This window comes from Bombina bombina, chromosome 2 (genome assembly GCF_027579735.1).
Source record: "Bombina bombina isolate aBomBom1 chromosome 2, aBomBom1.pri, whole genome shotgun sequence".
NCBI lineage: Eukaryota > Metazoa > Chordata > Amphibia > Anura > Bombinatoridae > Bombina > Bombina bombina.
This window is the reverse complement of record NC_069500.1, coordinates 828,246,072-828,268,785: the sequence shown is the minus strand read 5'-3', so window position 1 is coordinate 828,268,785 and position 22,714 is coordinate 828,246,072. Positions and strand designations below refer to the sequence as shown.

Genomic DNA, 22,714 nt, shown 5'->3' with positions numbered 1-22,714 from the left:
GTAAACCTCAAAAGAGATACAAGAGAAAGAGTCCCGTAGTTTAATACTGTAAGCCAGTGTCTTTCAACCAGTGTGCCGTGGCACACTAGTGTGCCGTAAGAGATCCTCAGGTGTGCCACGGCAGACTGACAACAGTGTGACATTTTTTAAACTTTGCTTGTTTTTTACTCCCAGTGCAGGGGTAGTTTGTAGGAGGCATGGCATAACAGCACAATACATACAGTATGTGTGTGTTTGTGTGTATGTGTATATATATATATGCTCTATTAGGCTACAATGTGTGATTTTTTTTAAATTTTGGGATGGTGGTGTGCCACAGGATTTTTTAATGTAAAAAAGTGTGCCATGGCAAAAAAAAGGTTAAAAATCACTGCTGTAAGCAAATTGTTGTAGGATCATTACTCACACAAGTTGGAGCTATGTTGAATCTAAGATATTCGCTAAAATGATAAAGTGAGGTTCTTGCAGGTAGACTCACTTTATTAACACAAATAAAATACATAAAATACACAAACAAAATCACTCTTAGGCTTTTATGCGCTACAGCAATTTTAAGTTTACATCAGTTTTGCATCATTTTTATGTTTGCTATTTTACATTGGTTGTGTATTTAGATTATTTTGTTCACCATCTCTCATAAAAGCTTGCTGTCATGAAGTTGGAGAATCCATTTAGGCAATTTAAAACAGTTCATCAGACAATTAATGGCGCTCTTTGGCATCTGATCTTCAACACTTTTATCTATCTCTCTTTCTCACTGTGTGTATGTATGTATATGTACATATCCCTTTAATTATATGTTATTCTATAGCAAAACAACATAAATTACTTACAAGGTGTGTAACATTAAGAGTAGCATCTATGTTGATTTTTTATTTCCATAAAAAAATTGAATTAAAACCTTTTTTTTTTAATTTAAAATAAAACTAATACAGCTGTATCAGTTGCATACTTCATTCAATTGCTCATTGGCTGATAATTATTTCCTGTTAATGCTTATTAGTTGATAGCTACTTCTTCACTGTGCATTAGTAGGAAGTACTTATTAGTCAATTAGCATTAGTAGGAAGTGCACCACTGATACTTGTATTAGTTTGAATTAAAACATTTTTTATCTTTGGATGACAGAAATTTGACAGCAGTGTCCTTTTAAGTTCCTATGTAATAATTATAGTTATGGCTTCTGTGATGCTCATTAGTGTAAATTTGCATAAATAATTATACTCCATAAATTATTATCTAAAGCTGCTAGCACTGATTTTAAATGACAATTGGTTTATAATTAGATTGATTTGAACTAGAACACTAAAGAAGTTTCACTGTGATAGCATTTTTATTTTTATATTTCATATTTATTTTCAACTTTTACCTGATCCTTAAAAATACTGCCCATGTTGGTAAAATACTGGCTGGGTGGCAACCCTATGACTGTCTCGTACTGTTATTCTACACTTCTGCAAATGTATGTAAGACCGCAGCTTCCTAACCGGTACGCCAGATATTAGCTGGTGGATACGGTTGCCCCAAGGTGATTAACAACCCCCTACTTGTACACCATTGAGCTAGCGCGAGCAATGCTAGATATGGGCAGCGTATTGCTGCAATACGCTGCCCGCATTCTGCAATCCTGGGCAGACAGGTTTGCATGAGCGAACACTGTCCGTACGGCAGATGGTAAATGCCAGCCATAATGTTAAGATGGAAATTTAAATAATAATATAGTGCCACTTACAGCAGGACTTTGCATAGAGAATCTTACCTGCGCCTGGTATATGCTCCCAGGGTCCCTGGGTCCAAGTCCCACAAAAGATCGGTTAGCGGGTGGCGTGCTGGGGGCAGAGTATGCTGTACAGAAAAGTGGACAGTAAAGATACCAAGTAAGCAGAGAAAAATATAATGAAGCAAATACACAACATGGAAACAGAAGAGTCATACGACAATTATTTATTTTTCTTTACTAATTTATATTGCATTATTATACAGCTACACAACTAAAGAGTAGCTTTAAAGATAAGAATTGTATTTAACCTCTAAAATCTCACATTCGGTGATAGCATAAAACAGTTATTCAGAATTCATGAATCTTTGGCCTCTACTATACAGGTAGCCCTCAGTTTACGCCGGGGTTAGGTTCCAGAATGAATGGTTGTAAATCGAAACCGTTGTAAATTGAAACCCAGTTTATAATGTAAGTCAATGGGAAGTGAGGGAGATAGGTTCCAGGCCCCTCAAAATTGTCATAAGTAACACCTAATACATTATTTTTAAAGCTTTTAAATGCTAAACAGCATTATAAACCTAATAAAATAATCACACAACACAGAATATATAATTAAACTAAGTTAAATGAACAAAAACATTTGCTAAACAGCATTATAAACCTAATAAAATAATCATACAACACAGACTTCACTTGCATTTTACTGCAAACAGTTCTTTCTATGAATTCCAATGTGGACTGATTTATAGACAGGAAGATCTTATTCCTTTGAAATCTGCTTGATAGCTCAGGTCTGGTTAAACTGATTAATTTCAGCTTGCTTGGTTTTGCCGCAACACAAGTGGACAGCTCCACCTACTGGCTATTTTAATAAATGCACTGCTTCTCAATGCTTTTCAATAGCAGTCACATGACTGGGAAAAAAGGTTGTTATTCTGAAACAGTGTAAAGTGAACCGTTGTAAAATGAAGGCCAGCTGTATTGGAGAACAAGAAATTACATAAAGTAACAAAATCACTTTCTCCATCCCTTCCTCTACACAACTACTGTAATGTTCCTATTAAAAGTATCGCCAAGCTTGAAGGGACAGTAAAATGAAATAACAAATACGTTTTTTAAAAGAGGCATGGAAGTGTAACGTAAAGGGATATTAAACCCCCCAAAAAATCTTACATGATTCAGTCAGAGCACACACATTTAAACAACTTTCCAATGTACTTATTTTATCTAATTTGCTTTGTTCTCTTGGTATCCTTTGTTAAAAAGCATATCTAGATAGGCTGGGAGCTAGCTACTGATTGGTGGCTGCCCAGATAGGCCTATTGTGATTGGCTTACCAATGTTTTCAGCTAGTTCCCAGTAGTGCATTGCAGCTTCTTCAAGAAAGGATACCAAGAGAATGAAGCAAATTGATAATAGAAGCAAATTGAAAAGTTGTTTACATATGTATGCTCTATCTGAATCAAGAAAGCAAATGTTTGGGTATAATGTCCCTTTAAACATTTCTGATTTAGATAGGTCACTGATTTTCAAACCTGTTTTCAGGCCTCCCTAACAGGCCAGATTTTGAGGATATTTAAACTGGAGCACAAGTGAAATCAGATGATTAGTAAACATTGTTATTCTACCAGCTCTCTTTCAAGGTAATCCTGAGAACCTTGGCTGTTGGGGAAGCCTGGGGACAGGTTTGAAAACCAGTGACATAGAGAATACAATAAAAAAAAAAAAAAACCAAAAAATAATTAACTTATCTTAGCAAACTGATCTCTTTATCTTGGGCTTCTTAATTGAACCATCCCCCCCTTCCTTGAAGGCCTATTTATAACTTTCCCTAATTGGCTACAGCAGATAAAGTAACCTAAGTTTACAAAATGGCAGCTCCCATTGTTTTATAGACACTAAAACTTTACACTTATTTTGTCAATATTTATACAGCTAATAAAACTTTACAAAATACATCTACATGTTATTTTCAGACTAATCTTTTCCTTGAATGCATCATTCTATCTAGCATTTATTTAATGTTTAATGCCCCTATAAGTTGCGTGTATAAAATAGCTACACACATCGGTGCAGCCACCTAGTTCTCAAGACATGTGCAATGAACTAACTCCTTACTTGATCCGCCCTAAACACTCAACTTAAACCTCTCTTACTAAAGTAACAAATTACCTGTTATCAGCTAACGCAAAGGGCCACTACTCCTTACTAATTCTTATTGACCTGTCCGCTGCTTTTCACACAGTTGATCATCCTCTCCTCCTAAAAATCTTACATTCATTTGTCATCCGAGACACAGCCCTCTCCTGGTTTGCTTTATATATCTCAAACTGCTATTTTTCAGTTTCCTTTAACAACATATCTTCTGATCCTTTGCCTCTCTCAGTTGGTGTACCAACTCTGTCTTGGGTCCCTTGCTTTTCTTTCTATATACATCCTCCCATGGAAAACTTATAGCCTCCTTTGGCTTCCACTACCACTTATATGCTGATGATACCAGTAGCGGGCCTACTCACACAATTTTTGGGCCCCCCAAAGATACTTCAGTAGTAAGCAATAATAACATTATTTATGCTGCTCTGTATAGTGATTATGAGGATAGATAGTTGGACCTGCAACCTGCACTAATATAAGGCACCTGTGCATTAGAATTGTATATATTCTGCCCATGCCATATGTATACATTGGTTGTCATGGGCCCCCGAAGCATCTGGGCCCTGGTGCCACCGCACCTGCTGCACCAATGGTAGTTCCGTCCCTGGATGATATCCAAATCTATATTTCCTCTCCTGACGTCTCTCCCTCTTTACTCAACCAGATTTCCAACTGCTTCTCTGCAATATCCTCTTTTATGTCTTCAAACTACCTCCAATGTAATCTGTCCAAAACTGAGCTGCTTCTTATTCCCCCCTCTTCGAGACATCTCTCTGACGGTCGGAGACTCTATTCCCAACACCTCACCCCAGGTCCCCTGTCTTGGGGTCACACTTGACACAGAACTCATATTCACTCCACATATACAAGCAGTTACCAAATCCTGCCGTGCACACCTACACAACATCTCCAGAATTCAACCCTTCCTTACTCAAGAAACTACAAAAATACTTATTAATTCCCTTATTTTGTCATGCATTGACTATTGCAATCTATCTCTAAATGGCCTTCCAAAACACCACCTCTCCTCCTTCTAATCTATTATGAATGCTTCTGCTAGACTCATCCACCTAAGTCACCAATCTACATCAGCTGCTCCGCTCTGGCAGTCTCTACACTGGTGCCCCATACACTCTATAATCCAATTTAAAGTATTAACCCTAACTTACAAAGCACTCAACAGTCTCACTCCCAACTATATTCCTCTCTCATCTCCAAATATTCCCCATTCCATCATCTTCGATCAACCTCTGACCTATGTCTCTCCACTCCTGTTATCTCTATGTCCCACTCCCGTCTCCAAGACTTCTCACGTGCTGCTCCTGTCCTCTGGAACTCTCTAACCCGCTCCATAACACTGTCTCCAACCTGGTATAGCTTCAGACACTCCTTGAAAACCTATTCTTAGAGGCTTCCCATCTCTCCTCCATCTCTCACCCAAACCTCTTCTGCCTGACTCACTGCTGCAACTACAATCCATGTGAGAAGCTACCCAAAACCTTATGTATCTGCACCCTCAACCTGTAGACTGTGAGCTTTCTGGAGCAGGGCCCTCTTCCTCCTGTACTAAATGTGTTTAGTTTGTTATGTTTTATCACAAATCCTTGTCATTGTATACCCCTATCTTTGTACCTAGTGCTGCAGAATTTTGTTGTGCTATGCAAATAAATGATGATAATAATAATAATGTGCAAACCCCTGTGCCTAGCTGAGTATGCCCTTAAGGAAAGAAGAGAACGTTTTAAACAATGAGGCCTAGAGAAAGAGGTAAGTAGAAATGGGATATGAATCAAGTTTTGAAAGAACAAATTCTTTCTGAGGCTAACAATGAAATTACACACACTTTAACCATTAATAATAGTAGAGAACCTGCTTGGCCCTGGAGCATATCATAGGGGTGGGAGTCAGGTTAAAGACAGTTATCTCATGCTCTCTTTCATGACTATACTATCACTGGTTATGTCTAAGCATTTTTTTTGCATGAAAAAAGGTTAAAGGACTACTCCAATACAAAACAAATTCATGGTCTAATGCATTACAGCATACAACGTTTTCATTACTGGCCCCAGATAACGGTGTTCAACCCCTATAAAGGGCTAGATTACAAGTGGAATGCTAATTTATTGCGCACCCGCAAAAACTCGCCCCCGTTTGCGGGCACACAATAAATAACCAGCCATTACAAGTAGCTGGTTATTGCTACCGCAAGCTCAGAGAATTAACCAGAGGTCAGACCTTTGGTTAATTTCCAAATGTCCCCAAATTGCCCCTAGAATTTAGTGTAGTGTACTAGTGTACATTATAATAAAAAAAAAATGTAGCCTCAATTTTTTTTTTTATTAATAATTGCAGGAGGTAGTTTTAAGTGGTTATGACACTGAAAAGTGCCTTTATATTAAGGTCTACGGGGCCTGTGTGTTCCCAGTAAATATATATGTATATGCTTATATACAGTTATATTTATGTGTTAATACACATACATATATATCTATGTAAGCATATACATATATATTTACACTTAGCTGCCCATCAATGCGCGACTTACCCCTTCGCTGCGCTAGGTTCTCAGCCATGTCTCACAGCATAAGAACGAGGCTCCCATTGGAGCTTATAGAAGCACGCCCTTGTGAGCGCAATGCTTCCGTGCAAAATGAACGCAAGGTTGCGTTCGCATTGCCCCTAACTTGTAATACCAGCGCACATTTGCGTGCGCTGGTATTACAAAGTGGAGCGCAAATATCGCTTTAGCGAAAGCGATATTTTGCACTCCACTTGTAATCTGGCCCAAAGTGTATAAACACACAGGTAAAGTACCATTTGGGATCCCCAATCATTCCTGCTCCCTAACAGAACACTGCTTTGATTTTGACCTAGCAGCAAGTGCATCTTTGTGTACAACTGTGCTTTGAGGACCGATTTTAACAACCTGTATGGGTATCATTTTGTTTGGATTAACATTTTACACTTTACAGGCCCGAAACCCTAAACAATTGTTTTGTTATCAGACAGAGCATACAATAAAAAAGTTTGCAATTTACGTATATTATCAAATTAGTTTAGTTCCCAAGGTATTCTTTGTTTAAGCGATACCTAGGTAGGTCTCTGGGGCAATACTTGGCAGGAAATAGGGCTGCCATCTACTGCTTTTGCAAATGGATACCATTTTTGGAAAACTGCTGCAGACACGTGCATGCTCCTGCTCTTTTGTCCCTGCTTTTTAACAACAGATATCCAGAGAACGAAGAAAATCTGATAATGAAAGAAACATTTTCAGTTTTATATCCCTTTAAATGTGACTTACATAAAGCTCCATAACATATATATCACCCCACAAGCTGCACACTTGCATTAATACACAAAGACAAGCAGATTTACCATATAGGAAGCTGTGTTCTGTACCAAAGCCTGATGGGAGGAGTTAAGATCTCGTTTAGTTATATAAATATTACCTCTCCAAACTGACAAAGTAAAATGCCCTGCAGCTATAACTGACATGTACTTTCACAGACAAGGTGACTGAAATACACAGCACCACTTTCAGCCAGGGTGATTTGTGTACATTGAAATGAACAGGATACAGTGTATACACATAGTAGACACGGAAAAAGGCTTCTCTTATCAAATATGCTTTGTACTCTTGGTATCCTTTGCTAAAGACTAGGTTGGCTGATAAGCTATTAGGAGCATGCACATGTGTTTAGCCATCTGGCAGCACTGTAACAATGTTTATATGAATGTTATACATAATTACAAACACTACTGTCATAGAATACCAAAGACACGTGCACACTCCTAAGCAAAATTGATAATAAAGGTAAATTGAAAAGTTGCTTAAAATATTATGCTCTATCCAATTCATTTCATTTTGACTTTACCGTCCCTTTAATGGCAACACAAAATATACTCACAACAATTCATAGTACTACTGAGTTAAGAGAGCATGAAAACACCACATGACTGCAGTGCTGGCCTAGATTACAAGTGGAGCTCTAATGATAGCATAGGGTACGATATCAATATCGTTGGACTGTGCTAAAATTAGCATGTAAATTGATATTAAAAGATTTACCAGAGAAGGTTTAGCCCTAATTCTGTATGTATGATATATAAATAGCACGAGTACATTGTTGATTTAAGAAATGTTTCTAGCATTGTATGGGTTAATGATTTTATGTATATATGCACACCCCCAAGCATGGAGGGTTAGGATCTATGAGTAAGGCTTACTGAGCCGAAACGTGTTAGATGCTGTTTAACCCATGATGCATTACGCTGTAACCATTTTTAATCAAATTCAATAAAGTTGATTTTATTTACTACAGTGTTTGGACTACTTTTAATACACGGTTTAGCCCTAAATATCGCTCATGTTAAAAGCTGAAAGTTATGGGTTGCACTTACGTGAAAACCAAAATAGCACTAGAAGACTTAGTGCGACCTGATACCTAAAGTAAAGTGTTAGAGCTAAAATAAAAGTTTCACAAAACACATGTAAACATATTAAAATAAAGTATTACACTCATATATAGACATATGTAATAATAAAAATATAAGTTTAATATTGAAAAACAAAATGTTTTAAAAGGGTTAGAAAGGTGTTTAACTGGGAAGGGCTCAATATATGTCTAAAGTTTTGTATGTGTGCATGAATTGTCTGTATATGTGTATTTATATGTTTATATGTGCCCTTCCCAGTGAAATACCTTGAACTATGCAATAACAATTTTAATTAATTTTAATATGTTTTTTTTTTAATAGAAATACATATATTCTTCACTTAGAAGAAACTGTTCTTTCTATGTATATTTTATAAAAAAAAATTAAAATGATATATATATATATATATATATATATATATACATATATATATATATATACACACACACACACACATTGATAGATATATATATATATATCATAGGTATTTTAAGTATTCCTAACAAACCTTCTGGGTTAGCGCTTAAGCAAAAAAGAAAATACTTTTTTAGCCACAAAGAACTCTATGGTGAAAGGGAGCTAGCGTGGTTGAGATATCCAACCTCCAGATGTCGCTCTTTCACTCTTGCGCTAAATTTTTACTTTTAATACCTGCGCAAATATGGGAGCAGTATTGGTTTACCTAGAGCCCAGTTGGTGCTCAAGAGCAATACAAATGTATCGCTCCACTTGTAATCCAGCCTTTGATTGGCACACTACATATATTCCTTTTAGGAACAAATGTATTTAATTATAAAATAGCTGGGTGTAATTTTCTCCATAGCCACTAGATGTCAGCACTGCCCAAGAACTGAGGCCACTATTCAAAATAAAATCTGTCAATGAGATTATAGGTGAAATACTATTAATATGGAGTTAAAATTCTTAAAAAAATAAACATAGAATTGCTTCTTTTAAACATTTTTTTACTTGACCATGTGAGATGTCATAGGTTGATTTAGCCAAAGGGACATTTTATCATTTCTGTGGCACCCTGTAGTGGAACAATCTTCATTTCCCATAACTCCTTTCTCTGTGCCATTGTTTTTAAGAAAAGGCTAAAAGAATGGTGTATTAAAGGGATATGAAACCCAAAATGTTTCTTTTTACAATTCAGATAGAGCATGCAGTTTCAAACAACTTTCCAGTTTACTTCTATTATTAAGTTTTCCTTTGCTCTCTTGCTATCTTTTGATAAAAACAGAGATGTAAGCTTAGGAGCGTGCTCGTGTCTAGAAAGCTATACAATTGTTACCCATTTACAGGAGCACTAGAGGGCAGCACTATTTCCTCCCATGTTGTGCTCAAGACAACTACCTAGGTATCTCTTTGACAAAGAATAACATGGGAACGGAGCAAATGTGATAAATAGAATTAAACTAGAAACTGCTCTGTCTAAACCAGAAAATATATTTTTTTGCTTATTAAATAATAAGCCCGTGTACGGAGGTTGTCTTTAAAGGAAAGTTCACAGATAAGTCTGACATTTTTTAGCAAAGCTAAAACTTTTTTTTGTTCTGCTTGGCCCTTTAATATCCCATGTGCTGTGACCCAACTGCCTCTTTCCATGTCTCACTGCTCCCTTGTATCTGTGTCAGAGGGTCACCTTGAAGTAATAGTGATATACTTCACATATCAAATTATCCTTCTGTCACCATAAGTAGATTATATAGATTTCATGTCTTATTGCTGTTGTCCCATAGTGTCACCCTACATTGTAATAGACTCTGTCTTTAACAGTTTAATTTTGGGTCATTACCTTAGATTCACTAAAGCTGACTTCCGGTGGATGCGGTCATGTGAGCAGGCAGGCTGAGTTACGTCTGCAAGGAAAGATATCGGCTACGAAACCAAGCTCCAGGAGTCGCTTCTCTAGGCGAACCTAGATTCACGCCGAGACACAACCCCAGTGAGCGAAATTCGGAAGCAAGACAGGTGTGTGAACGGAGTGCGCACATGGGAAACAGCGTACACGCTGATAATAATTACCACACCTATCTAAGGCTACCCCCCAGGATAACGAGGGTAGAGAACGCCGGATTATCACTTGGTCACAGCGAGCCACACTGACGCACACAGTTGCCCAATACCAACGATCAACGGGCTGGTTCCAGCTGGGGACTGTGGAAACCCGCCGTCAAGTTAAAGAGCCAAACGGATCAGCAGTGCAGGGACACTGCTGCAAGGTTTTTAGAAGAACGGACGTGGAACACGGATAACCCCAATCGCGTAAAAGAAGATAAGATAAGTACCCTGCTTTATTGAACTGTGCAATATAAAAATTGGGCAATAGGTACCGACGTGGGAGGACTAACTACTTAAAGCTTGAGTTGATAAGTAAACTGGGAGACCTAGGTGCATAATCCTTAGAATAGAAAAGAGGGATTTCCTGCTATTTGTAGGGCCCAGGATTTACTGCATATCGTCATGGGGATAACAGACAACTAATGCCTCTTTCTTGTAGCTGAGACAACGGATATTATAAAGCTAACTACATCACATTTTAAGGGGTCACATAAAATAAATACCCCTCCTCGCTCTCATACTTATATCTGGACAAACTAGACTGTCTTAGTTCCTAAATATAAACTAGATGAGAGTGAGAGGATTACCTGGAACGCATTAAATCATACTTGGGATGGGCGTACTTTCCTGAGGATAAATAAGGATAGCCTGCTATAAGTAGGGCCCAGAATCTATCATATAGCTACACAAAAATTTGCTGGTCTAGCAGTATAAGATATTTTGCCTCCCAAGTTAGCCTGGATGTGAGATAATGAAGCGTGGAGCAAGGAGCCCTCGCCACGAGCTAAGGAAAAGGGGTCAGATAAAAAGTAACCAATTGCAGTCATCATAAAAACTCTTCATCCTATGAACTATGCAATATTCACAGAAAATGGGATGAATTAAAACTGCATAGGTACATAGTTATTTGGGAGGATAAAAGTGGAAAAGGACTCCCTGTTATAAAAGGAGCTGGATTAAATCATACTACACCTGTGACTGGACAGACATAAGCTTGTTAAAATCTACATAATAACACAATAGGAACATATGTAGTGCACTTGAAATATAAGGGGAAATAATAGTTACTGCTGGTTCTTTTTGGGGATATTCACTGGAGGAAATTAGAAATCATTACAGGACAGAAGGACCAGTAAAAAGCTCGGGAATCAGGTAAGCATAAATTATGTTTTTCAGTTCTTTTGACAGACTTGCAGTCTAGCCAATCAGTGCCTGCTCACAGATAACTTCTTGTGCACGAGCACAGTGTTATCTATATGAAATACGTGAACTAACACCCTCTAGTGGTGAAAAACTGTTAAAATGCAATCTGAAAGAGGTGGGCTTCAAGGTCTAAGAAATTAGCATATGAACCTCCTAGGTTAAGCTTTCAACTAAGAATACCAAGAGAACAAAGCAAAATTGGTGATAAAAGTAAATTGGAAAATTGTTTAAATGACATGCTCTATCTGAATCATGAAAGTTTATTTTGGCCTAGACTGTCCCTTTAAATCCATATATAGGGCCTAAATACCTATAGAAAGTCTGACTGGAAAACAACTAGATAATGGCAGCAAGATACAGAGCTGCTTAGAGTGTGGAAAATATATGGTGATAGAGTGGAATATATAAGTTATTGTTGAGGTATTATTAAGATAGATATTCACTTTATAATGGAAATTTTATTTGTAAAGTGAAAAACAGATTCATTGTGAAGAATTATCCGCTAAAATATTGTAGCTGCTAGGGTTGAATATTCTTCTCTCTCTGCCTGTCCCTGTGTTTCCTTTCTTATTAAATCTATACATAGGGTTTAAATACCCATAGGAAGTCTGCCTGGAACAACTAGATAATAACAGCAAAACACAGAGCTGCTTAGAGCGTGGGAAATATATGTTGATAGAGTGGAATATATAAGATACCGCTGGGGTATTGCTAAGGTATTGAATTGATATCAAAAAGAAACTTGTTGCTAGAGTTAAGAAATATTGTGGTGCTAACTGAATGACTGAAATGCTATATACTCTAGACACCTCCAAGTAGAGAGGGGCATAGAGGGTAGAGATCCTGAGAAATAAAAAGATTCACTAAAGCTGTAACAACCACTTCAGTCTCACATATTCCTGTTATTCTATTACGCCCCTTCATCAGGAAAGGATCTTAAAGTGACACTGAAGTATACTTTCGTCCCGCATGGCATCTATCTATTTCATACCACTACATAGATGCTGTGTGGCTAAGGTTCCTTCTAAAAACAGTAATGTACTGTGGGCTTTACAACCTAAAAGGTGCCAGTTTACCCTAACAGCCCATAGCTGGAGTCAATTTTTTTCTTACCATCAGCCGCCCCTTCATAAACGTCAGAGAGCGCTTTTCTTACTGCTGTTTTACTCTATTCCGTGACTCAACCGAGCTAGAAGAACAGGAAGGCACGATCATGCACTGCTATTTTTTCAATGGGGCAGGCGGTATGGTTTCTGATTGGCTGTACCAGCTACCTATAATGTTTAGAAAACAATAGCCTCAAGGTATTGGTAGCAAGTGGGGAAAGTAAATCAGCAGCCATTACTCCCGTAAAGCACACAATACAGTGCTGTTTTAAAAGGAGACACTAGGCATATAGCATCTAAGTTATTTATGTATCAATGTAATGATTTCTAATATATACCAGGGGAAACATACTTCAGTGTCCCTTTAATTGCAGTGTGGCAACAAATAGGAACTAGTGAAAATGGGAAGACTGAAAAGACTATAAATTTAGGTAACTATCTTACCCTTTGTGAGAAGAGCAGGCTCCATTTATTATGAAATGTAAATTATTACGTCTAACCAATACATTATAATACTTACTGGGAGAGGTGGGTGAAGTCGTACCGCCATCAGAGGAGGTGGTAGATTTGGTGTCAGAGGGCAGCGTGAGGCGGGGCATCCCTGGAGGAGGTGGGGCCAACATCTGCGCGGAGATATAGTGACTCGAAGCCTTCACTTGGCCGCTCCCATTCAGCTGAGAGTGAGGAGAAGATGATACAATAGTCTAGGATATTTAGTCAGAATTCATACAGTAACTCATTTCCACAAGAAAAACTAAATATGTACAGTATTAACATATACCCCCTCACAAGTAACAAAGTGATCCAAAGAAGTCTGCTGCAGACTGGAGCTCCACTCTAGACAGGAAACATGTGACCTCCACTCAAAGTTTTTTTTTTTTAAATCAACTTTAAAGGGACAGTCAAGCCCCAAAAAACTTTCATGTTTCAAATAGGGCATGTAATTTTAAACAACTTTCCAATTTACTTTTATCACCAATTTTGCTTTGTTCTCTTGGTATTCTTAGTTGAAAGCTAAACCAAGGAGGTTCATATGCTAATTTCTTAGACCTTGAAGGCCGCCTCTAATCTAAATGCATTTTGATAGTTTTTCACCACTAGAGGGCATTAGTTCACGTGTTTCATATAGATAACATTGAGCTCATGCACGTGAATTTACCATGGAGACAGTCTGTCAAAAGAACTGAAATAAGGGGGCAGTCTGCTGAGGCTTAGATAGAAGGTAATTACAGAGGTAAAACGTGTATAATTATAACTGTGTTGGTTATGCAAAACTGGGGAATGGGTAATTAAGGGACTATCTATCTTTTAAAACAACAAAAATTCTGGTGTTGACTGTCCCTTTAATGTAACAAACATATAGACAATCATTGTGAAAACTAAACATTTTGCAGCTTTCTTGTTCTTAATGTTCATTCACATTGGGTTTATAATAATTTTTATTTATAAAGTAACCTCTGTGAATGAACATTAAGAACAAGAAAGCTGCAAAATGTACATGATTGCAATTTGCAAAATAAAGCTTTATAAACAAAATATCTACAGTTATTTTAATTTTAAATAAAATAATACACTTTCCAAAAACCTAAACAACAGATAGCAAACATGGCTCAGAGCAGGCGGACAGGCGGAAACTCACCAGAAACTGAAGACTCGCCAGAAACACGGGGCGTCAAGCTCCATACGGAGCTTGATAGATAGGCCCCAGAGAATACAATTTTAAGCAACTTTCTAATTCTCTTCTATTATCTAATCAGTTTCATTCTTTTGGTATCATTTGTTGAAGGAGCAGCAATGCACTGCTGGTTTCTAACTGAACACATGGGTGAGCTAATCGCAATCGATATATATATGCAGCCACCAATCAACAGCTAGAACCTAGGTTCTCTGCTGCTCCTGAGCTTGCCTAATTAAACCTTTCAGCAAAGGATAACAAGAGAAGGAAGCAAATTAAATAATAGATGTAAATTGCAAAGTTGTTTAAAATTGTATTCTCTATCTGAATCATGAAAGATTTTTTGGGGTTTCATGTCCCTTTAAGTTTTATTTTCTTGGCTCCCTTTCTGGGGATCTACCTATGTGTTTAAGTGTGTGCCTTATAGTGGTTTTCTTTATTCTTTGGATTACAAAATATATGAAGTGACAAGGTTGTCACAAATTTGTGTGCCATAAAGAGCGTTGGGTCAGGCTGATATGCAAAATGTTTTGTTTTCAGAATGATTGTCTATAGGTTGTTTGTTACATTAAAGTTGATTTTAAAAAAAAGCAAACAAAAAAAAAAAAGCTTTGAGTGGAGGTCACATGTTTCCTGTCTAGAGTGAAGCTCCAGTCTGCAGCCAGACCCTTCTCAAGTGATCAGCAAACTTGCAGGATCACTCCCAACTCTATGACTTACTGTCCCTTTCATAGATCCAAGTTACATTTGAACCAGAAAACCAGAACCTGCAATGTAAATACTGCTTCAATAGCATTTGCCATATTTAGCCTCCCAAACCACAGTCACTCTCATTAGTGGATTTGCTATACACTCCCTATAATCGTTCCCATCTCTTACCGAGCCAGGTTGTTGGGAGTTTGGGTCGCAGGTGAGAGACACCAGATCTTTGAGAGGGTCTTGTGGGTTGAGGTGCGGGGGATAACGTATGGCTGTGTGGGTGAAGTAGGTGGAAGCTGCCTGCGGAAGGAGGGAGGAGGTTGGGAAGTGTAGCGTAGTTGAGGTGTGAGGACTTCGGGCAAGACCTGGATGGGTAGAAGAAAGGTAGACAAGAAAATTGGAGAGAATATATTAAAATGATATTAGAACAATATGACAACTATAACACATGACTTATTGACATTGAGGGTTTTAGGAGTATACTTATAGAATGGTACATTGCATCTAGGACTATGAAAAGGGATGGGCGAATGTGCTTAAAGTGCAATTCGTTTGGTACAACGAACAGTCCTGTGGACAATAGTTTTGGACAATCGAATGTTTCTAAGAAGGAAAATCCATTAAAATTCAGTAATCAAATGTTATTTCCAGTTTTCAAATGTTACATTTGTTTTCGAATGTTCATAATTAGATCAAATATCCACATTCAAAATTTCTAATGTAACATTCGATTTAACAAATACTATTCAGAAGTTCAATAGTTCATATGGTAGGGAATTTAGTACATTGATACATAATAGATACAAATATATTTAGAATTTTTCTTTTTCGAATACTGCATAAATCGACTATTAAACTTAAAGAGAGCACTAGAAATACTATTAGAAATATATGAATTCGAATTAGAATATTACATAATTCGAAATTTAATTAGAAAAATATGAATCGAATATTACATTTAAAGAAAGCATTAGAAACACTATTGCATTAAACGAACTTTAGAATTTTGTACAAACATTAGAAATTCGAAACAAATGGATGTGTTAAAATTAGTTTCATCTTTTGAATTTTGCAAAACATTCGCTCATCCCTAACTATGATCTCAATGCTGTGAGTTATAGAGTCTACATTGTATAACTAGTGATATACACTCCCTAGTGTCAAACTGAAGCAACACTCTTTTCCTGATGGTTACTAGGTAACAGTAAACACTTGCTTATTCTACTATAACACACTATTGCTGTGTACTCATAGGAAGGTAAATACTATTTTCTAGTACTATGTACACCACAAAACTATAAACTAAACAGTAGGGAATTCATCTTCTGTGCACATGTACAGTAGTAATGCCCTACTGGTACTTACAATAAAGTATGCATCTAAGTTTATGCTCTCCCAACCGTGTCTCTAGACCCATACTCACTACATAAACACACACTCACTACCGACACACACTTGAACATGAACATTTACTTTGATAATACCATGAAAAAAGTCACTTAAACCCTGATCAAAAAATATTATGACCAAAAAAGACCAAATTCCTGGGGGTTGGGCAGAATTTTGAGTGCCTAAGGCAGCACAAAACCTAAATACACCCCTGCTCTAGGCCCATGCTCTCAGACCTGTGTTTTACACTTTACACACTTGTGCTCTCTCATCCATATGTCTCAACGCTCATGCTCTAATTGTAATCTAGCTAACTGTGTGTCTCTATGCCACCAAACCTCATTGTTGTGCTTCTCTAGTCCTATGCTCTAACTACTATGCCATTAGGCCTATGTTCTAGGTTTCACACTACTTTGTGCATCTAGGCTGAATTCTCCCTAGGGCCCACTCTACCTTCCATACCATTGGCCCTACTGGTGTTTGTGTTTTGGCCTATAGTCTCACAGCCAGTCCTTAGCTGATATGGGACTAATGCACAGAACTGCGTACCTGAATGGTAGTAGAAACCCACACACCGTGGTACCTTTAGCATTTTCAAACACAGCAGTGCAGCCCTTTTAAAACCCATAAGTCTCTTTATTTTGTTTCTTAAGGAACGCTCTCCCCAAACAGTAGTGAGGGATATAGGGACTTTTATGTTCCTTCAACGACAACATTTATTGTTGTTTAGGTTTACACCTTGGTTTATACAATTCTTAATATACATAATGCGCTATACATTCCCTGGTGTGCACTTGTTTGCCCTCTGACTATGGCTATTTGTTTCTTTACACATTTAAGACATTACACCTTTTTCTGTTAGTGCTTGAGGATGCATACTCACCACTGTGCACAGCTATTACCGGTCGATGATGTTGGGTGAAACCACTGATCCTTGGGGATGTGTCTTGGGGGGAGGGGCTGTGAAACGGCGACTTGTCTAACTCAGACTTTTTTACCGTTGGCGACATGCCTGTTTGATCAGAAAAAGCACAAATCATGTATCATATTACAATCAGGCCACCCAGCAAACAGTGGTGTTATATCTCACTGGGTAGTGGGTATACCTATACATTTGTATGTTATTTCTCACCTCTAACATGTTATTCTATATCTTTATGTGATCTTTCTCTGCATATAATTATATAAATCTACATGACATACTATTCTATCAACTTATTTCTGCATGCAAATTACTCTTTTCCTGCATGTTTTTATTTCTGTGTATGACATTGTATTTATATATGTTTTAGAGATATTCTCTGGTGTATTTTAAGATTTGATATCCTATCTCTCTATGGGCCATGTGACTGTGCTTGCTAGTTTTCTGATTATAACTACTCTGCATATTATTACAGGTACAAATCCCCAAATGCAGAATTCCAAAATCTAAACTTATTCTGAAATCCAAACTTTTTCATTCATATTGTTTTAAATAAAATTATTTAAAAAAAATACTATTTTCCCTGTCTATAAGTCACAATACTCTCTGCCTATGTCTTTGTTTTTTTGTGTTCTAAATTTTTTACATTTAAAACAGCATTTTACGTTTCTAATGACATTACTGAGGGTACTATGTATACAAAAGTGTTAAAAACTATATAAAATTAACTTTAGGTTGCATGTATAACCTGCATTATGACATAAATTTTGCTTATATAACATATTTTTCTTAAATAATATATGTTTACATTTGGTTCCATATCCTCTCCAAACAGTCCCATTTTAAAGATACAAGTATTCCAAAATCCAAACTATTCTTAAATCCAAACCTTTTCCAGTTCTAAGCAGTTTGGATAAAGGGTTATCTACCTATATAACATTATTTTTCTGCATAACACTCTGAATATTTAACATTATGGGCTAGATTACAATCAAAGTGCAGCGTTCATTATCTTGCACTAAATCTTGCGCTAAGAGTGATGCACAATTTGGTATTTTATTATTATTATACTTTATTTATAAAGCGTCAACAAATTCCGCAGTGCTGCCCATGGGTACAAAAGATAAAAGCACACAATGATGCAATATTTTTAAGAGACAGGACAAAATGTATCAAACAAATACAGGAGGAATTGAGGGCCCTATTCCTATGGGAACTTAAACTCTAGAACTTACAATTGCATGTGGATGGTTAAAAAGTTTAACCAGCACATCTTCTTTTTTTTTTTTTAGGGCCCCCTATAAATTCAATTGATTGTGTGCCGGACAGATAGCTTAGCATGCTAAGGCACTGTGACTGAGCTCTGTAGCAACCCAAGGGTTGCAGGTTCAACCCCCGGTGAGGTCCACTCAGCCTTTCATCCTTCCAAGGTCGATAAAATGAGCAGCGCCTTGAGACCTTTACGGGTGATTAGCCGCGCTTTACAAGTACCCAATACAATACAATACAATTGTGTAGGTAGAGTTATTAGCACACTTTTTCCGCTCGTATTAGAAGAGGTGAGTGTTGTGCTCAAGCACAAATTAAAAATACCACTGAAAATTTTTTAGCACTTTTTGACACCTGAAGTAAATCATCGTATAGCAAACTACTACATGAACAACACCACTACTTGCGCACCGTCATCTTAGCGTAAACACGGCTTAGCGTTCAAGTGATCAGCAAGGCCGGACTGGGAATAAAAAGCAGCCCTGGAAAATTTGTTATATAGGCACCCTACAACCCAATTGCATCAATTAAGCACCCCTTTAAATTGTAGCATTCCAGCCCACCAGGAAATCTCCTGGTATCCTGGCAGGCCAATCCAGCCTTGGTGATCAGACATGAATTTTATTGCAAGCCCCCAGAGAAGTCTTTTATGTGAGGAATTTAGCACACACACACTTTCCGACACGCAGATGTTGAGCGCCCTAGACTATCTTTTGTGTGGTAAAAAAAATAACTTTGGTAAAAAAAATAACTTTCAGCTTGTAATATAAGAGCAAAAATAGAAATACTAATGATTGACGCACTATAGCACTAATATTTTTGCCCTTCATTTGTGATCTAAGTCTATATTGGGATTGATTCATAGAAGCGTGTGTGGCTGAAGAAAGGCCTCATTATTAAATTGAGATTATTTTCAAAAATTCATAGAGGCTCACGTCATCTTTCTTACTGAGCATATCATTAGTTGGCGTCCCTGACATTGACATATAATTGTGCTATGCGCCCCATTTATGATATCTTGCCCATCAAATGAGCACTGCTAGCAATACGGAAAAGCAATAATTACAACTGCTGCACTTGGGAAACATTGCAAAAAAAAAAACTATATATGACAGCAGTCTTGCTGGATAGAATGAGAGGCGGTTTGGGGATCTTGCTGTGGGTGTTCCTGGGCACTCGAGGTGTGGTCAAGGTTTCTCACCTTCACCTCAGACAAACATGTGGAATTCATAAATACTCTATTGCCTCTGAGAAATATCGCATGACACGGTCGTGTCCCGCTATTTCAAAGCTGACGAGATTGTCAATTTTTTTATTTTTTGTTTATTTCTCTTTTACATTTAGGTTATTGGGGACTGATTTATAGAGAATGTACGTTTTGTTCTATGTGGAAAGAACTGAGCGGTTGTGTGATAGACGCAGTTCCATTGATTATAATGGAGCTAAACTCAGAACTCTAGGCTAGTTACAAATCTCTCTAAATTCTGCAATTTTAGACCTGCAATGTTGTAGCAAGTTTCCCCCAGCAATATATTAGTTTCACAAACATGTTTTATTAAATCTAGCCCATTATGGTATAAATCTTAGATCTATGAAGAATGTGTGAGCCGAAATACATCAGACCATATGTTCTTTCCCAAGGGATATATTGTTTTTTATTTTGTAGTGTATGAACATTTTTTTAAATAAATTTAAAAAACATAATTTATGCGTACCAGATACATTTATTTCCTTCCGGATAGGGAGAGTTCATTCCTTACTGTTGGGAAATACAACACCTGGCCACCAGGAGGAGGCAAAGACACCCCAGGCTTAAATATCCCTCCTACTTCCTCATTACCCCAGTCATTCTGCCGAGGGAACAAGGAAAAGTAGGAGAAACATTAGGATATAAATGGTAAATGGTGCCAGAAGAATAAAAAAAATAATAGGAGACCACAGATAGACAAGAAAAAACGTGCGGGGGCCGTGGACTCTCCCTATCCGGAAGAAAAGGAATCCCTACTAGATCCTCGAACCACCTCCATCGCAGCCACGATGGAGCAATCAGGATTACTGAAACCCGCTCCTGCTTGATGCGGGCCACCACTCGAGGAAAAAGCGGTAATAGATGAAAAAGATATATTAGTTTGAACCTCCAGGGCACTGCTAGTACATCTATTAGATCCGCTTGGGGATCCCTCGACCTATACCTGGGTAGCTTGGTATTGAGACGGGACGCCATGAGATCTATCTCTGGCGTCCCCCACTTGCTGCATATCTCTGCAAACACCTCAGGATGGAGAGACCATTCCCCTGGAAGGAAGGATTGCCTGCTGAGAAAATCTGCCTTCCAGTTGTCCACACCCGGAATGTGGATTGCTGACAGCGAACAGCTGTGGGCCTCTGCCCACTCCAGAATCCTAAATACTTCCTTCATCGCCAAGGAACTTCTCGTTCCCCCCTCATGGTTGATGTAAGCCACCGAGGTTATATTGTCTGATTGAAATCTGATAAACTGGGACGAACCCAGAAGTGGCCAAGCCTTCAAGGCCTTGAAGATTGCCCGTAGTTCCAAAATATTGATCTGGAGGGAGGACTCCTCCTGAGTCCACAACCCCTGTGCCTCAAGAGGTATAGTAGTACGTTTAGCAAGCGGAGAGATAGCACCATCCACCTTAGGAATGGAGCCCCACAAATCCAGTTGAGAGTCTGGGAACAACTTTTTAAAAGTAGACGAGGGAGAAAAGGAAGAACCAATTATTTCCCATTCTTTCTTAATAATGTTTGCCATCTTAACCAGCACAGGAAAAGTCAAAGGAACTTTCCTGTCTTCGTAAACTCTGTCTAATTTAGGTATCATAGGTTATTCAGGCAGCGCGGTCTCTGGAACCTCTAACGTAGACAGAACTTCCTTTAATAAAAAATGCAAGTGCTCAATTTTAAATCTAAAGGACGGTTCCTCGGCAGCAGGAGGCTTAGGCGCTAAGGACTCCGACCCAAAAAGTTCACCCTCTGAAGCTACAGAGGTTAACTCATCATAGCATACCTGGGACATAATAGCTAAATCCGATAAATATTTAGATGACTCCGGGTCAGGAAAACTATGAGGTAATGCACTGAAGGACGCAGATACTGCAGTTTGTAACTGCACGGCAATGTCCGCAGGAAGAAGGCCCCCTCTGGATGGAGGATTAGATGTGCTACCGGGAACTGCATGTGGAGTGGATAATGTAGCAAGAGTAGTAATCTCACAGGGCTCCGAGTCCTGAGAGGTAGGCGACTCAGAGGGACTAAGAGTCTTAGCAGGCTTGTCTCCCTTCTTAGACTTTATAACAGTGTTAAGGCATGTGGAACATAATTGAGTGGGCGGGAAAACCACGGCCTCCTCACAATATAAACAGGTATGATTTAGTACAGAAGGAGTACCTTCTAACATATCAGAGTCCTTCATAGCTCAGGTTATACCCACAGAAGGACGAAAATAAAAACGTTTTTTATTATAGAAAACTGCACCTTTATACTCCCAATGGCTGGGGCACTCACCACCTCCTAGACCCAGACAGTTAACAGAGGAAACGCTCTCCTCAGGTTCAAATCTCAGCCGGAATAGAGGAAATAAACATAGACCCACATGGAGTGTAAGACAGTACTTCACTGTTATTACAAGTACAGCAAGTAATAGGAGCTATGCAACACTTTCAAAAACAAAAGTGAAACTTAAAAGTGAAACCTGTTTGCTCCAGCCAAAAACACACAGTCTATCAGCCCAGAAAAAAATCACACAAAGCAGCATGTAAATAATTAATACACTGATTAATTAACCCCAGCTGTTCAATAAACCCCCTTCAGAGCATATTAACCCTGGATCCTATCAAGGTATAAAGGAGCCACACTGTGATCCTGTTTTAGCGTTTTACGTGTAAAAATTGAAACAATCTTACCTCCAGGATCCATGCTGTGGAACAGAACACAGCCTCTCAAGTGTGAAAGTCTTATAGCAGCGCTCCTGACATGGACTTGAGTGAGAGAAAGCAGGCAGTGAAATTCGTCAACATTGATTGTTTAGGAGCTGTTAGCAGTAGTCTGGATGGTTT

The 22,714-nt window shown here is 38.1% G+C and overlaps 1 protein-coding gene across 5 annotated transcripts in view; it reads right to left on the bottom strand.

Annotated features, from left to right (window-relative positions):
• NFIC (nuclear factor I C) overlaps positions 1 to 22,714 on the bottom strand; it is a 261,712-nt gene that overhangs the window by 17,818 nt on the left and 221,180 nt on the right. For all 5 annotated transcript variants that reach the window (XM_053703106.1, XM_053703105.1, XM_053703104.1 and 2 more), the window contains 4 exons: positions 17,331 to 17,459; positions 15,239 to 15,423; positions 13,205 to 13,358; positions 1,760 to 1,845 (listed from right to left, as the gene is read on the bottom strand). In XM_053703106.1, coding sequence (XP_053559081.1) covers positions 1,760 to 1,845; positions 13,205 to 13,358; positions 15,239 to 15,423; positions 17,331 to 17,459 — 554 coding nt within the window. The remainder of the gene's footprint in view (positions 1 to 1,759; positions 1,846 to 13,204; positions 13,359 to 15,238; positions 15,424 to 17,330; positions 17,460 to 22,714) is intronic.